At 35.6% G+C, this 18771-nt stretch overlaps 1 protein-coding gene and 1 non-coding gene across 2 annotated transcripts in view; one reads left to right on the top strand and one right to left on the bottom strand.

Annotated features, from left to right (window-relative positions):
• Positions 1-2464, top strand: part of LOC110465074 — a 30052-nt gene extending 27588 nt beyond the window's left edge. Inside the window, exons 3-5 of the mRNA XM_021520651.1 lie at positions 1329-1403; positions 1891-1970; positions 2342-2464. Coding sequence (XP_021376326.1) covers positions 1329-1403; positions 1891-1970; positions 2342-2385 — 199 coding nt within the window. The 3' untranslated portion in view covers positions 2386-2464. The remainder of the gene's footprint in view (positions 1-1328; positions 1404-1890; positions 1971-2341) is intronic.
• A 15958-nt stretch (positions 2465-18422) lies between these two features.
• On the bottom strand, positions 18423-18532 carry Trnai-uau. The gene is made up of 2 exons: positions 18495-18532; positions 18423-18458 (listed from the first exon to the last, which is right to left on the bottom strand). It is a non-coding gene; the product is annotated as a tRNA-Ile (tRNA).
• Positions 18533-18771: the final 239 nt, after the last annotated feature.

Genomic DNA, 18771 nt, shown 5'->3' with positions numbered 1-18771 from the left:
ACTGATACCTATATAACCATACTGTTGGCCGTTATGTTATATCCCTGATAACTACATAACCATACTGTTGGCCGTTATGTTACATAACTGATACCTATATAACCATATTATTGGCCGTTATGTTCCATCACTGATACCTATATAACCATACTGTTGGCCGATATGTTACATCACTGATACCTATATAACCTTACTGTTGGCCGTTATGTTACATCACTGATTCCTATATAACCATATTATTGGCCGTTATGTTCCATCACTGATACCTATATAACCATACTGTTGGTCGTAATGTTACATCACTGATACCTATATAACCATTCTGTTGGCCGTTATGTTTCATCACTGATACCTATATAACCATACTGTTGGTCGTAATGTTACATCACTGATACCTATATAACCATATTATTGGCCGTTATGTTCCATCACTGATACCTATATAACCATACTGTTGGCCGATATGTTACATCACTGATACCTATATAACCATACTGTTGACCGTTATGTTTCATCACTGATACCTATATAACCATACTGTTGGCCGTTATGTTATATCACTGATAACTACATAACCATACTGTTGGCCGTTATGTTACATCACTGATACCTATATAACCATACTGTTGGCCGTTATGTTACATCACTGATACCTATATAACCATACTATACTGTTGGCCGTTATGTTGTATCCCTGATACCTATATAACCATACTGTTGGCCGTTATGTTACATCACTGATAACTACATAACCATACTGTTGGCCGTTATGTTTCATCACTGATACCTATATAACCATATTGTTGGCCGTTATGTTACATCACTGATACCTATATAACCATACTAATGGTCGTTATGTTGTATCCCTGATACCTACATAACCATACTGTTGGTCGTTATGTTGTATCCCTGATACCTATATAACCATGGCCGTTAGGTTACCATATTTATGACATGGCCGTATGACATAATAAAATTGGTCAGTTCTGTGATAACTAAGGACAAATCTTTCACTTATTGGCTTGTTATGTCCTCCCCGAAGTGTCGCCTTCCTCTCTCTGGGTACAGTAATATCAGGCCGACTGTATTCGATGTGAACGTTAGTGTAATTTTGAAACATCCTCCATACTGTAAATGTGAGAATTCTCGCGTGTATTTCTCAAGATTGAACAGCTAGCGCTGAAAATTAGTAAGTAAATAATCTATATAAACTATAATTGATGTTTTACTCGTAGTGAAAGAGGCGAGTCTTTCTACACAGCGAATAATTCTTCCTCTTTTTTAGTATTTCAACTGTTTTGGTTTATGCTGTCTTTCTTTCGTTGCAGATCCGAAAATGGAGATTATAGTGACAACATTAAAAATATCTTGAGTATGTTAATAGCAACACAGGACCTAGCAAGGTAAGACGGAAATCAAATAAACAGGGGGAAATTTACATTTCTCCATTTTATTGTTCCCTTTATTATCGTCAATGGGTAAAGATAATGCACATTTCAGCTATAGATATCTTGTAAAAGAGAACATGCGTAGGTCTATTAGTCAGTTTACCATGGTGCCAAATTAGTTTTAAGCGTTGCTGTTATGCTTCTGATCTCATCCTAGTCCACTAGTGTGAGCTTCGCTGCTCTGCGTTGTACTATTTTTAAAGTGTCTATAGTCGTTTGTTAATCCTAACAGTTATGTTGAATTTCTATATTAAGATAATTTTAATGTTGGTGGTAACTTGTTCAAATTCCTCCTAGGGCAGGCTTATGTTAGTAGGCTTTATTGCTTATCTTGTCTATATGTGTTGGCCATTCGATGTTGCTGCTTATTGTCCTATGATATTCGAGTGCTGTTTTATTTCCTCGAGGATCATGTTTTATTTTTTCTGTTTTTGCATTACAGGGACAGACGTGGTTTTAATCCGGACGTAGGTTTAGGGTCCAGATGGGCCTCCATAGAACAGCTTACCAACCAACTTTTAGGTGAGTAAAGCCTAAATGACAGGCGTAGACAGGCCTTTGTTGTTGTAAAACAAAACTACCAAGCGTTGAAAGTCACATGATCTTTCAGTCCTGTTATAGTGAAAGTGTATTTACTAAATCTAGGTTACTACTTGTAAGTACGATAGATGATGTAACCCAGAATTTGGACACATGTACAAAAAGAATATATATAAATTTAAAACTTAAAAATTGTTTTTTTAATACTACGTTGGAAGGTATAAGACAAAAACCGTTGGCTAATATTTCGGGAGATTCACCATATATAAAGAGTTATTATTTTTTCACAAATCAGAAAAGTCTTGCATGCTATCTACCTATTTTCAACATGTGTCTGTTACTTTCTCTTTCAGCCCGAGAACATCTTTTCAGTGGTGATTCCCCCGGCCGGAGATAGGTCGGACCAGTAGTCAGCAGTGTTCCATACTCGACACTGTATCTCTTTTTCACATGTAACATATAGAATTAAACTTCGTTGTTTTCTCTACTTTGCTTTCGTATTATTTCAGTAGTATTAAGATAGCAAAACTTACTTAAAGTGATGTTTGTGGCAAATCAAATTCATGAGACATGATATAATGTTTTGTTTGTTCCTTTGATGTACATTAATATAATCATTCGGCAATGTAACGGTAAAATTGACTGGCTTTGATGTCGTGTGTCGCTAACACATAGCATTCAAAGAACAGGTACATGTATCAGTCTTATAGTTCAGATTTTCTTCACCTAAAACCAATCAAATTTAAAAATACAAAATACAAAAAAATACAATGTTGTAAGGACGTTTTACAGGAGTGCAGATAATGGCAGTGAGCTTGAAACTTCGGGGATGGTAGTATATTTGTGTACAATTTATCCGTTATTGATATAGTCACAATCCAATATCTGTTTTGGCGACCGCTCATGAAAATAAGCAACACCGAGTCCTCTGATATTCATATCTACATGTATGCAATGGATTTGCTAGGTTTAAATGTACTAAAGGTAGTTGGTTTATCACGAAGATATGAATTGGTGATACATGTAATGTATAAAGAGGATATTTATTCATTTGGAAAAATGTACCGATATTTTCATTCGACTTTGTGCCGGTGAATAGAAAAATGGATATTCTGTTCTATTTATGAAATATATATGGGATTCAAAAAGGCAATAAATTCTTCCCATTCATAATAGAAATCTCGTTCTGATCTAGTGTTCAACATAATAAAAATAAATCAAAGTGGAAAATTATTTAGTATAACTGAAGCTCTTCTGTCCACAAAGTGTAAAAATTAACACACAGAAGCACACTGATGACTCCCACCCCACTTCCATCGACTCATAGAGTCATAATAAACAAAACAAAATCGAAATAAAATAAAGCAATTGTTATGCCATTAACTTCTTATTCCAAACAAACAAAATTCCATAAGAAAAACAAGTTTCATAAAAGCATTTTAACTTCCTAGAGGAATACATCTTTCTGGTTCCTTCCACGGCAGAATCGCTATGTTTGGCAAGCTACATGTACTATGGTAGTATAATGACGTCACACTTGACGACAAGCCTCTGTGCCTTTTGCAATCGTATCATGCACTTCTACTGGTCACATTTTTTAACTAAACAAACCCAATTGTGTAGTTGGCTTAAACCTTAGTGAATCGAGCAAAATATCCAAAAACAAACACTTCATCTGCATCTGCAGTAAATGGGAAATCCTTTCTTGTTAGTCAAGACAGAAACGTACTTTTATTTTAATTTGCATACTGTGAATAATACCATCTTTGGTATTTACTTTAGTGTGAAAGAGAATTGCTAGAGGATATCTTAGGTTCTTGGAAATGATTATTTGGTCCTGATATTGTTGCTTCTGGAAAATAAATTCTGCTGACTGTCATCAACGATATAGTTTATAATCTTTAAAACAATTAAAATGTTTAAAATGTTTCCTGACATGCATTGATAGTTCTAGCTTTATATTCCGTCGTTGCGTATTGCAGTGTTATCTTCTCTTGTGAGCAGGTATTGATTGTTACGTCATTTGTTTGTGAGAGTAACGTCATCAATTTTAGGGAAAACGACGTAATGTTCTCACACAAACTAATGACGTAACAATCAACACCTGCTAAAAGAGAAGATAACTCTGAATTGTTCCGTTTAAACATGCTAAATTTACTTCATTTTTGGTTGATTTCAAACACACACAGTGTATTCAAGGTTTAGATTAGCTATGGCATTAAAAAGTTAACTAGTCAATTTTTATTTTAGAAATATAAAGGACTTCCTCATGAACTTCCCCCGCCTTCTTTATCCACGATAACTAACTATTTACCGGAAAAAAAAGATTAATTGCCGTAAAAACTCCACTTACACAGCTCTAGTATTTATTTCTAACTCTTTTCTGAGCGACACAATTTCCATAAATGGATGCTCCGGATCACCTGGTCTTATCTTCCATATAATGTTTTCAAGGCTCTCCATGCAAATTGTTTGCCCTAGGTTCTTTTCTATTTTGAGATTGAATTTTGTTTTCACTGAAACTTCGGTAGTTTATTGGGGTTTTCTTTTCCTAAGTGCCCAAGGAGCTATTCTTTACACTCTACAAACGACTGACGTTTACAATTGAATGCAACGCAGCTAAAATACTAGCAAATCACTATTACTGTTTCAGTTATATAAATCTGCATTGATGGCCCTGTAATGCAGGTGGGTTGATCATCAGAAAGGTTCTTTTCTGTCACTTGTAGTGACCCTAGCAAGAGCAACAATAGTGAGACATGGCATCAGAAAAAAGTCAAGAACACAAAAATCACATGACTTGGTCACATGTCAATGGCATTACCAATAATTTACACAAAGAGAAAGTTGTTTGATTATCTGCTTCGAATATCGCAGCGAAACCAACTATGTGCAAATTGTAAGAAGAATGACAACTCCTAAATTTGTCAAAATCATATAAAAATAGCAGTTAATTATTAATGTTCTTTTCCAATTATTCATCATCAACAGTGAGGCTGCGATAATCAACAAAGATTCTTTTTTATGAACGGCTTTTATTCTAGTAAATGGGTAAGGCTCGATTTATCATTAGGAGTGAAACTTTTGAATATTTTGAAATTGAAAAAAGAGCGAATCTTGGTTGGTGATATCATTTGAAGATATCATGTAATAATCAGAAGAAATAAGAAGAAAAGTCTATTAGAATAATATCTTTGTAAATACAGAAAGCTGTATCTAGAGTAAACATTGCACTCCATTATGTGGCCACTACATCCATTTGGTACTCAACCTTGAAATTTAAAGTCAAAAGTATGATAAATTCACGTCTAAACTGTTCTAAAACGTATGTACATGTACTACACCAAACATCGTAAAGATTTGTATAACACTCTGTAAAACGTTACAAAAACACCATTAAAGCTTACAACTGTTGATGTGTTTCGAAGCCCGGTTGTCAGATATGTTTTATTTCAAGTTTTACCTGAAAAATATGTACAAAAATGTTGTGTGATTTAAAAGGATCAACACATTATACTGTTTCTATTACACTTCGTGATTTAACTAGGAAAACATGAAAAAGAGAGTCTACAAATACAGCTATTCATCAAATAAAGCAGGAACATGTCTAAGAAACCATTAAACTAATACATAGTGTTTATTCAAAACCAGGATAAATGTAACCGGGAAAACTAACAGACGTTTTACAATGCAGTACGTCAGCAATAAGAACAATTCAATGACTCGTCGACGGTATCGAAAGAGCAGCAATATCAACGACATTCCGGTGTCAGACAAACAGTAGGTAACCAGAAATCAAGTAGATAATGCGTTATAACACATCAGCCAAGACGACGTAAGGATCTCCACAGGAGCGATAGTATATTCACATCGCTGATAGGTTTGAGAATAAACCATATATCAATATGTTCCACATACCAAAATCATCGTTTGAGAGCGTTGTCACAAGGTCTACTTGTCAAGGGGGTTATCCGAAATTCAACTACAAATGGAAATCAGAAATGCATTGTCATTTTATTATTAATTATCTACAGACATTGGTATCTATATAATGGTATAGATACATTTAAAACCGTGTCACATACGATGCTACAAATATCATTACGATAATAAAAACAAAACATAGTTGTAATGGCGGCCGAAACATGGTTGTCAACCCTGCGGTCGTGATTGAAACGAAATCTGAAAGTGTGTAGGAGTTTGTAACCACCCAACCAACCAAACAGGAGGCAGTCTATTAGTGTCAGTAATCAGCTAACTAACAAATATTGACCCTGGGCAAATATGACAGTCCCTGGCCGTATAACTGGGCAAATATGGAATAAGCTGATTAATAACCCTATAGCTTAATGTTTGCTCGTTAACTTCATACATAATGTATAACCACAATGTTTTTGACATTATCATATCCTTTAAACTATTTTTAACATCCTGTTCTCTCCTGTGGTTACTACGGGTCACATGAGATGCGTGCGTATGCGTTCAGTCATAGCGTGTTTGTTTACAGTCATTGAAAGCACGTTGCTTTGTTTACAAACATTTTACATTGTTTTTCGGCGATCAAAACTCTTTACTTGTGCATTTTGATCGTTACGACGGTTTGTAATGTGACTACAGAATAGTTTGTCTTAGTCTTTTGGTCCCATAGAGACGTTGAGTCACTGTTTTGGACTTTCTCGTCCTCCGTGGAGGCGAGCTTCTCGAGGCGGGAGCGTGCCTGAATGGCCGCAACACACAAAGAACCGCCTACATCGAAAATTGTTGCCGAGTTTGATCTCGTTCGGCAGGTTTTTATCCTCGACGGAGGGATCTAAAATAGAGGCATCAAGGATCGTCCGCCTCTACCTCAAAACAGGGGACCGAGATTCCCGTGGGGGTTGATAAAACCATCGAACAAAGAAAGCAAAATGGAGGCCACGCCGAGATGCGAGACAATAACACGACCCCAGTCTGTGCCTTAGGTAATGGAGTCAACTAATGTGACCTCATCAAAGTGCATGTCTTTGTTGAGACTAGTATCTGGATTTACAATGTCTATGCAGGACAGAATGAAACAACAGGCAGATATGAACAAACGAAACTTATGCGGAGTTTGTTGACGGAACAAAGGCGTGAGTGTGACTCCGTGTCCGAGAGTGATGATGGCGCCGACTCGGAGACCGAGACTCAGTTAGGAGAAGTGGTTGACGTGTGCGATCAAATAGATCAGCTTTTAGCCGCACCGACAATAAAATCAACGGTCACAGCTACCACTGACATTGAAGTGCCGCTTTTCCACAGATGATGTGACGGGTGCCGCCATTAGCGATACGACAGTTGTCGGTCTAGAGAATAAAGCCCTGAAGAAAAGAATGGCAGAGGACAAATTGAAGCAAAATTGTTTGCCGACCCACGTCCGGTGAACATTGAAGCTCTGCAGAGCCAAAGAGTAAATCCGGAGGTATGGAGGAAAATTAAAATTCCTATCAATAAGGGGGCGGACAGAAAACAATAACAACTACAACGCTGCAGGCTGTTGTGCCCCCAAATTCACAGGTTAGTTTACCTGCTATTGACTGGCAAAATGCTTTAGCCAAAAAATATGACAACAATGTTGTTTAAAGTTTAAAATTTACAAGCTGGTAATGTGAAACGTCGCATTACTTACTGGGAAAGTTTAACTTCTGATCCATTTATTTTAAGCACTATCAGAAAGGGGCTGAAAAAAAAGAGTTTAATGGTGATGAACTAATGTCATACAATACACATTTTCACGAACATAAGTTTGGTCAGAAGGAACGGCTTATAATCAGTGATGAATTGGATAAGTTGCTGAAAAACCAAGTCATTGTTAGAGTTCAATCAGCCCAGGGTGAAGTTTTTCACTAGGTCACAAAAGGATGGTAAGATCTGAATGTGTCATTTTTATACAGACACTTCAAAATGGAAACGTTGAAAACCGCAATCAATCTCATTTCAAAAGATTGCTACATGGCATCTATTGACTGGAAGGATGCATACTATTCCATTTCCATTCATGATTCCCTCGATTCAAATTTGAGGGACAGATTTACCAATTTACAGCTCTACCTAATAGTTTGGCGTGTGCGCCACGCATGTTCACAAAAATAACAAAATAATTCTTTGCTGAACTCCGGGGGATAGGATTTCTCAGTACATCCTACATTGATGAGTCATTGTTATCGGGGGATAGCATACTGAATGTCGACATAATGTTGTCGAAACAGTACAAAGTTCTGCTCAAGCAGGGTTTGTGGTGCATCCCATCAAGTCCGTTTTTGAACCTTCTCAGATTACTGAGTATTTAGGGTTTATTATCAATTCAAGGGATATGACAATATCACTGACACAGAGCAAGAAAACCAAATTCTTACAGCTTTGTACACAATTATGTGATATAACACACACCACCATTCAGGTAGTAGCCCAATGTATAGGTCATATCATAGCGACTTTGCCAGGTGTACAGCATGGACAACTCTATTATCGCCAGCTAAAAACAAGAGAAGATAAAAATGACTTGAGGGAATTTGATGCAATCATGCCTATTTCATAAGAAGCTAAATTTGAACTGAATTTGTGGGTGAAAAACCTGCCGAACGCATCATGTAAAATAGTTCAAAAGTCTCCTACTATCCTTTTAACAACTGATGTATCAAACATCGGTTTGGGGGGTGGCATAGAGACTGATGGCACTTCAAGCAGCACAGGGGGAAATTGGTCAGTGACGGAGGCATTAGAGCATATCAATTTCCTAGAACTGAAAGCTGCATGGTTTGTTTTTCTGGCATTATGTGGAAGTGTTAGACATGTTCAAGTAAGACTTAGTTTGAACAATACTACTGCTATTGCCTATATTAATAATATGGGTGGTAAAACCTCCCAATGTAACAAGTTAGACAAACACATATGGGAATGGTGTATATGTCTAACATATATCAAAAGAGATATTTGGTTGTAAGCTGCACACATTCCTGGGAAACAAAATGTAGACGCAATAAGTTTAGTCAACTTAACGCACAACTACCAAATTATGTTTCATGGATGCGCGCATGCTTAATTAACTCTATCCTAGACCCAAAACATTCAATATGGACAGTGTATGGTATGTTCTGGGGCATTTCTAGAATCTAGTGGTTCCCGACAGATAACCGCTACACCGTTGTACATACTTCTTATTCCTTATTTTAACGATGACGCAACTTGTACGTGTGCGGTAAAAAGCTTCAACATACAAAATACAAACAAATCTTACACATACGGCTGAAACACCGAAACATTACTTAAAACATGAAAAAACTTCTTAAACATAAAATGTTCACATAATTTATCATATTCTTAACCGAAAAACGACCAAACGTTTCCAGTAATGTTAATTCTCCATAGGAGCCTGCCCCCGTATAATTTCTTATCTAGCTCAACTACTGTTTTTTTCTTTTCCGAAGAATAATTTTACACCTTTCCGACANAAAGGGAATGTTTCCAGTAATGTTAATTCTCCATAGGAGCCTGCCCCCGTATAATTTCTTATCTAGCTCAACTACTGTTTTTTTCTTTTCCGAAGAATAATTTTACACCTTTCCGACACCCAGATTTCATAATTTCAGTGAAAATGTATTTCTATAAAGTTGTCAATTTCAGCATCAAAGACATAAGTTCGTAAATAAAAGAAGGTTATCTCGAAATTGTAATTCGCAACATTCATAATTTGAATCAGAGAAGGGGCCGTTTTGGAAACCGGCCCTTACATTGAATCCTCTATAATGTACTGGATATAAAAACCTTGGTAATTTACGCATTACGACAAATTCTGTAAACTTTACCGACATGTGATATATGATTAAATCCAAATTTAACAATCATATGAACAAATAAATGGGATCGATGGAGGAATTATTAAGGAGAAACATCCTTTCAATCATAAACTTACACCATACGCTTCTTAAACTTGAAACAACTTGTAATATTGTCACTGAAACCAGGGACAGTATATAGAGTACGTCCCTGCTGAAACAGCTTGTAAACTTGTCACACGAAACATGGCCACCCAATAATCCTTATTTTTTATTGTCCCTTACATCCCTACAAATAATAACAGCGCCGCTTGTGCGAATAAAAATAATATTAAACTCGATAACCTACTGTAATGACAATACACAAAGAAAGACAACCCCTACAGAATTTAGAGAAGAAAGTTAGGAATATATGTACATGACAGTATACATTTACTGTGTATCATTCATTATGGAGTGACTCTATGCCTGATGGCGAACTCTTTTATAGCATGTGAATGATCTTCAAAACGTAGGATGAGAACTGTTTACAACTGTATGCGACTGTGCAGTCGATATCTCGTTTGATTAACATGTATTATGTGTTGAGTTAATTACACAGGTTATATTGCTTTTCGGTGTTTTTGTCTTTATTTCTGGTTTTATTCTACCAGTTCGGAAACACTCTCTTTCAACATCTCATGTGACTCCTAGTACCGAAAGAGGAGAGAACAGAATTGTTAAATTAAATGAGACTTACCTGTAAGTTGAATTTGATGTCAATTCTGTTCTCTCCTCTGCAGATACATAGGGGTTACATCCCAGCCTTTTTATTACCCTCTCTGTGTCTTTAGTTTATATATATATTGTGGGAGGTTTAAACTCAGGGAAGTTTAAGTGCAGTATCTCTTGATCATTTTAGTTATTGCCAGAGTTTGGTGCACTGGTGTTGACCAGTGCACTTTAAGTGTTTCCTCACTTCTTTGAATTATGACTGTACGCATGCGCACGCATCTCATGTAACCACTATGTACCTGCAGAGGAGAGAACAGACTCGATATTAAATTTCAACTTACAGGTAAGTCTCATTTAATTTAACTGTTTTTAAAAAGAAGCTGCTATAACAGAATAGACTAGACCCAGTTTATTTCACCATGCTTTGATCTGATATTATTTCATCAGATGTATTTTCTGCAGTACCGATTAACTGATTGATTAATTAATGACCACGGTGGTTGAACCTTGTTTTAACTGACAACTTTGACAATATAAGAGAGCTGAATGTAATGACCTTACTTGTAATTATAAATGGGTCGAATTTTAAGTGTTTATGATTCATTCGGTAAACGAAGCTTGTGAATTTTAAACGAATGTGTATACTCTAAAATCTGAAAACTAGTGTAGATTAGCTTTAGACCAAATAGCAACCCTTGTATGACTGAGTATAGTAAATATCAAGAATTTGGGACAAGCCTTGATAAAAACAGTTATAGAAAATACTTGTGACTTTTGGGCTGGCTGTACTGGATTTGAATCAGACAATTTTAAGAAGGCCCAAAGATCAAATGTTTAACTTAAACACTTTTTTAAAATCAGATGTATAAAGAATTATAGACGTGTTCTCCCCTGGTCGACATATTATAAGGTATTTACATAAGTTAGATATGAGCTAAAATCATGTTGTATTTTGTTAAATAACAATGAAAGGTGTATTACGGTGCAAAATTTCAACACTTCGAATGTTGACTTGCGTTTGGAAGCAATTTCGGCAATGTCCACACTAACTTAAAAATCGTACCGAGGTAAGGCTATGGATGTTAACACTGAAACAAACTAACAATGTTCACACTAACTTAGAAATCGTACCGCGGTAAAGTTATCGATGTTAACACTGAAACGAACTAGCAATATTCACACTAACTTAGAAATCGTACCGAGGTAAAGCTATGGATGTTAACACTGAAACAAACTAGCAAAGTTCACACTAACTAAGAAACCGTACCAAGGTAAAGCTATGGATGTAACACTGAAACAAACTAGCAAAGTTCACACTATTTTAGAAATCGTACAAAGGTAAAGCTATCGATGTTAACGCTGAAACAAACTAGCAAAGTTCACACTAACTGAAAAATCGTACCGAGGTCAAGCTATCAATGTTAACACTGAAACAAACTAGCACAGTTAACACTAACTAAGAAACCGTACCAAGGTAAAGCTATGGATGTAACACTGAAACAAACTAGCAAAGTTCACACTATTTTAGAAATCGTACAAAGGTAAAGCTATCGATGTTAACGCTGAAACAAACTAGCAAAGTTCACACTAACTGAAAAATCGTACCGAGGTCAAGCTATCAATGTTAACACTGAAACAAACTAGCACAGTTAACACTAACTAAGAAACCGTACCAAGGTAAAGCTATGGATGTAACACTGAAACAAACTAGCAAAGTTCACACTAACTTAGAAATCGTACCGAGGATAAGCTATGGATGTTAACACTGAAACAAACTAGCAAAGTTCACACTAACTGAAAAATCGTACCGAGGTCAAGCTATCAATGTTAACACTGAAACAAACTAGCACAGTTAACACTAACTAAGAAACCGTACCAAGGTAAAGCTATGGATGTAACACTGAAACAAACTAGCAAAGTTCACACTAACTTAGAAATCGTACCGAGATAAAGCTATGGATGTTAACACTGAAACAAACTAACACTGTTCACACTAACTTAGAAATCGTACCGCGGTAAAGTTATCGATGTTAACACTGAAACGAACTACCAATATTCACACTAACTTACAGATCGTACCGAGGTTAAGCTATGAATATTAACACTAACTTAGAAATCGTACCGAGGTAAAGTTATCGATGTTAACACTGAAACAAACTAACAATGTTCATACTAACTTAGAAATCGTACCGCGGTAAAGTTATCGATGTTAACACTGAAACGAACTACCAATATTCACACTAACTTACAGATCGTACCGAGGTTAAGCTATGAATATTAACACTAACTTAGAAATCGTACCGAGGTAAAGCTATGGATATTCACACTAACTTAGAAATCGTACCGAGGTAAAGTTATCGATGTTAACACTGAAACAAACTAGCAATGTTCACACTAACTTAGAAATCGTACCGAGGTAAAGCTATCGATGTTAACACTGAAACAAATCACTAAAACAGACATTTCGCACTAAAAAAGAAACAGTATACCGAGGTAAAACTAGCAATGATTAAAGTCAAACACAGTATATGAACATCCAACCAATGAAAAACTCTATCCATTAGTAAATAGTCGGCTACTTCAGTCTAAAAATATTTATGTTTTAGAACGATTGAATCCAAGAAAGAATCCAAAACTTCCAAATATGATAGTCAAGTCTGTTTATTCTGTAGACCAATCTAGGGTACGAGAGAATATTTTTTTTATTTATTTCGTTTTTCTTTTTTTATTTCTTTTTTTTATTTATTTGTTTATTCCTTTGCTTACATGTATCTTTTATTGAAGGTTGTATGCTTATAGGGACAATATCATTGTTTGTACTAGAACCTTGTAACGTGTTTGTGATCATCTTCAGTAAGTGTAAATTTATTGCCTAAATACGTATTGTACTCCTGTATCATATGATGCATATGTTTGTTAAACATGTACATAACCACTTTTAACGCAAAAAAAAGAAGCTATTCGGACTGATGTGTATCGCCTGTGCCCCGCTTTGACCATCAATGCACATATCAGAGAAACTAACTTAAACGCTAAAACTTAATGTTGATGGAGATGCTTACAAAGTCAATGGACCATGAAATGTAGGCCGCATCCAGCATTTGATGCATGGGTTGAGATGTACTACTATGGTCCAATTTTGGTTGGTCTTGCACCTATACTTTCAGTGAAACTAAGTTTAACGCAAAAACTTAATGTTGACGCCGCGGCCGTCGGCGGAAAAGCAACACATTAGTCTCGCTTCCGCTACTTCGTCGCGGCGAGACAAAAAACATATGTTTTACATGTTTAAACATCAAGTGTCACAATAGTCAGATTATTCTGACGGTTTATCAACTTTTTTCATATCGGTCTGTGGTCGATTAACGTCAGAACTTCGGTCCTCTATAATATGCGGGAAATATGCGACCCGCGCCCGGAGCGCACTTCAAACTGATATTTTAGAAACAAATCGTCACTTTCACACACATGTCGCACATGGATCGAAATATCTATTCTTTATGCATAAGATTAACATACATAAAACGCCTCAAACAACCAATACAATCACTAAAAACATATTTTTTCAAACCTACTCTGTTTTACTCTAGTTTTTTGATAGCCCCGCCTTCTAATGCCACGTGACTAAAATCTCGCCGGCTACGTCATAACGTTGGGAAATACCTTCGGTAACGCGAGATCTCGTCAAGTCATGTGACATTGCTCATGACCTAATTTCCATTAAAAACATACTAGTGCATAAAGAATAGATCTTTCCATCCATGTGCGACATGTGTGTGAAAGTGACGATTTGTTTCTAAAATATCAGTTTGAAGTGCGCTCCGGGCGCGGGTCGCATATTTCCCGCATATAATAGAGGGCCGGAGTTCTGACACTAATCGACGACAGACCGATATGAAAAAAGTTGATAAAACGTCAGAATAATTCGGACTAGTGTCATACGTGTTGCCTCTTTGACATTTTGGCAATTTACCCATTATTTATAGAACAGCCAGAGCAGATCTATCTATATTGAAAGTCTTCTGAAAGGTATCGATTTTTATCTAATAAATATTGCAGCCGAAACGTGTATTCCCAGTCCCCTTAATAAAAAAAATACTCCAAACATATTTTTCTATACACGTACGTGTTTCGTGATGAGAGTTAACCATTAAGCTATTGTATTTGTATCCCTTAGGCCACAATATTTGCGAACTATCTCTCCCGATACAGAACACTAGATGCACATACATCATATTGTACTTAAAATTTTGATATTTTGTGTTTATCAGATTCGTAAACAAAGCTTCCCACGTTCTCTGCGTATAACATCAATTGAGAGTGAATATTTTGTTTCGTTTTCTGTTATAGTTTAAAAGATAAACAAATACATGCGTTTTTTGGAAACCTCCAATAGTCTCGTACGAAAGACTTATTGTTGAGCAAACGGACCACTTACCACAAATAAACTGAACTTCCACACTAACGTTTACTCAAAAAACGTGTTTGTCTTAACAGTTTTTGTTTGGCTTCGTTTCATTAATATATTTTTACTAATTCATTTCATCCGTACAATCTACATATCATCATACTTCACTTTGTAAAAAATGTTGCACCAATTTTAGTCACTTACATTTGAGGTTAAGTTAACATACAAGATATATGACATTTACAATTTGCATCTCCGTGTAGAAAGTATATTAATTAAGTAAAATATCTTGATATATAAGATGCCTTTTAGTATACATCTTATCGTAGTGGTCTCTTAACTTCGTTCAAAAAATTGAAAGAGTTGTAGATGTCTTTCTTTACCCAAATATAAAGCTTCAAAAAATAGATTTGGACCGTTTATCTTGAAAAAATATTGGTTGTATAATTCTTTTACTATTTTTGCTATGTATCAATATCAACTAAAATAGTAAAATAACGTGAAAATCGCGCGGAAGGCTATTGTCATATTTTATTATGTGCCAAGTAATAATTTTATGTCGGATTGACCTGTCAATATTTTGCAGACGTCTATTCCCAAAACAGCGATCAGTTTTGTAATGACAGCGTGTACAGATTATTGGTTGACATAAGGGAGCATTAAAGATTTATCTGAAATTAACGTTTTGTAATTAAGATATATATGTCATGTTGGTATTTCTTAAAACGTAAACGTGAAGTGAAATTTGAAGCCAAAGTAACGCTTTAAACGTATATTTATATATCAAAGCTGGCTGGACATACATAACGACACTTAAGGTCAATAATGGAAACTTGTTCATCTCTTAGTTAAATGAACAGGTAACATGTACATCAGTTGTTTGCACGCTGTAACAAAGCCTCGTAACTTAACATAGTGGAACTAGTCCAATGTACATTCGATGAATGACAACTGTATTGTATGTGTAACAGCATTCATTCCTAGTATACGTTTTTATATGGCCTGATACGCGATGTCAGATGATTTCTGCTCCAGAAGACATGGATCTGAGGGCGGTATATATACTTATCAGAGGCAATTTCTTATATCCTACTTACCAAACTTAGAACATGTATCCATTCTGTGAAACAAGGGTCGTATTTATAACTCATTTCATTGAAAGGAAATTGGACCTTGTGATTTTATAATTTGAGACAACATGTGAGAGGACCAATCAGGAATCTTATCATTAGGTATTATTGTAATACTATTTCTAAGTCTCTCTCCTACGATTCAAATAACTTGGGATTAATTAGGGTTACGTAACAGACTGATATAAAAGCTACTTAATATAAGTTAATTTTCCTAACATTACCCGATTGTACCCTTTATTAGATTATATCGTTCCTAAATAAGGCAGTAATGACGGTATTTATATTGTGTACAGAGTACCTCTGATACATGTATCATTGTTATTGATTTGGTTTTAGGGAATATATGATACCACTTAATGTATATCTGGTACCTGTTACATGTCTTCGTTTACTACACATGATACGTATTACGTACATATACTATATATGGTGCACGTACAATGTAGTGCACGTGAGACCATTACGTACATTGTAGCCATGTAACAGATGATTTTAATCAGATCGGCATTTGATAGCCTAGAAGAAATTTACAAAATAAATTGTAATACACACACAAGACGTATATGTAGTAAAATGCATGTGTAATACTTAAACTACATTCTAGTCATAAATAAAGTCCTAAAATTATGTCCAAATAAGGAGCTTTATGCAATGTAACTCTGTACTGAATGCAATTCAATATTCGTACTATTATTTCTTATTGAATTTAACAAGAAATTGATATTCAAATTCAAATATTTTTTCTAAAACATAAAGATAGATTTGTACTTAATTCATCATCATTATGACGTCACAAATGTATTGACGTCACGATCACTTCTCTTGATTCATTGTCTCATAAATATTGCTGGCATTAACAGGTTTATAAAATGACAATGCAGAGTAAATCTGCAATAATAAAACCCAGGCACTGCCAGGAAAGAGCGAATGTCACTTACATGTAAAGATGGTTTACATTTAAACTCTTCACTTGCATTCCTTAGTAAACGACAGGTATTTCATGTCTTTAACCATAGTATCTCGAAAAACATATTACTATCACCTTCATGCATATCTGTAAATACCATACGCTATGTTTAAATTCTTTAAAATGCACTACTAATATTTTTTGACAAGTTATTATGCGTTATTGTGGAAATATGTGTGAGTTTACAGTCACATATACATATGCTTTGTATTTTTCATTTCTACGTATACGTAACTTTCTCCGTGATGGGATGTTAACAAAATATAAACCTCAAAGCCAGATAAATTCGGTTACATCAAAAACAGATCTTCGAGTTAAATGTTACAATGGTTCTGTGGTAAACTACTTTCGCGACTTCAGAATTAATGACTATAATAATAGATCGCAACATTTTTTCCTTTAATACTCCGAGTTATAGAGTATACTTAACGTGTCATTCATTATATTCCTCCGGCATCATGATAGGTTTTCCGAAACGAAAACGTTTTGGGTTTTTTTCGGCAAATATTTTTGTTACTTTCCGGACAGGACTTAGTCATTTTGTATCGAAGATATAAATATCTACATATACATGTATGCATGACCTCGAGGTCAATGTATACGGTAAACCAAACGAGACAAATTCCACGAGACACGCTAGCGCTTCATTCTGTATTTGGCACGTTCCAGTTGGCATACACATTGGCTATGAATGCCAAATCAAAGCTGTTCAAGACTTATATTTACCATTCAAAATATTCCACTCTCATAGAAAATTGAGTTTATATATTAAAATTCAGCCTTTAATTAAAATACGTGTATAAATTGTGAACGATTGATTAATGAGTAGGACAACTATCTTCAAGGGAGGTCCAGTGGTATACAACGTTATAGTTATGACGTCATAACAATGTTGACGTCATCACGTAGGTCATAGCATGTATTGATGATGTATTCAAGATAATACGTTGGAAAGTGTTATGCAGATCAATATTTCGCTAATTGTATGTGTCATAATCGACAATTCATGCGAGAATAGGACGATAAATAACTTAAGAAACCGAATAAAATATGGATAACTAAAACAGGGGATAAATGAGACGAAGGTTGGGCTTTATGGATTACCTCAATTAAAATTCTTTGTTTATCTTAATCTGTTATGGCTAAACTAATTAAAATCAGACCTCTCAAGACCGCTTTGTTACCTACGCTAATGGAGGAGTGTGTTCGTATCCTCTCTCAGTGAAGGTAGCGATGTGTTCTTGAGAGGTCTGATTTTAATACGATTGCTGTTATGCAAACATTGTTAATACAGATTCGATTTGAAAGCAGTTGCGTTATTTTATCTTTAAAGGGGGACTAAAGAGAAGGACGCAAAATGTAAATGAATGAAGCTGCTGTCGTTTCCATAAAAGTGATTAATTTTCATCAAAAATGTACTGCTCCGGGTGAGGATCGAACTCACAACCTCCGCATTCCTCGTCCCGTGTAGAGCACGGGGAAGGTACTGTCTATAAGTACGGCGCGCTAACCGATTGTGCCACCGGAGCAGACACTACAGTGCTGGGAGTAGGCTGTGTGATGTCTATGATAGCCGGCCACTTCGATCTGTTATCTGTGATATGATCAGTTATAAAGGTTTACCAGGACAATGCACTGACGCTTACATAAACACAGACTTTATTTTTTTCAGAATTTAGTAAGGGTTACTGAGCGAGCAGGAACTGTACGTAACAATTAATTCCTGCAAGTATTGCATGCTATTACATATGTGAATACTTCCATAAGA

The sequence above is a fragment of the Mizuhopecten yessoensis genome, unplaced genomic scaffold (genome assembly GCF_002113885.1).
Source record: "Mizuhopecten yessoensis strain PY_sf001 unplaced genomic scaffold, ASM211388v2 scaffold11051, whole genome shotgun sequence".
Classification (NCBI taxonomy): Eukaryota; Metazoa; Mollusca; class Bivalvia; order Pectinida; family Pectinidae; genus Mizuhopecten; species Mizuhopecten yessoensis.
This window is presented reverse-complemented; position numbering and strand designations above follow the sequence as displayed.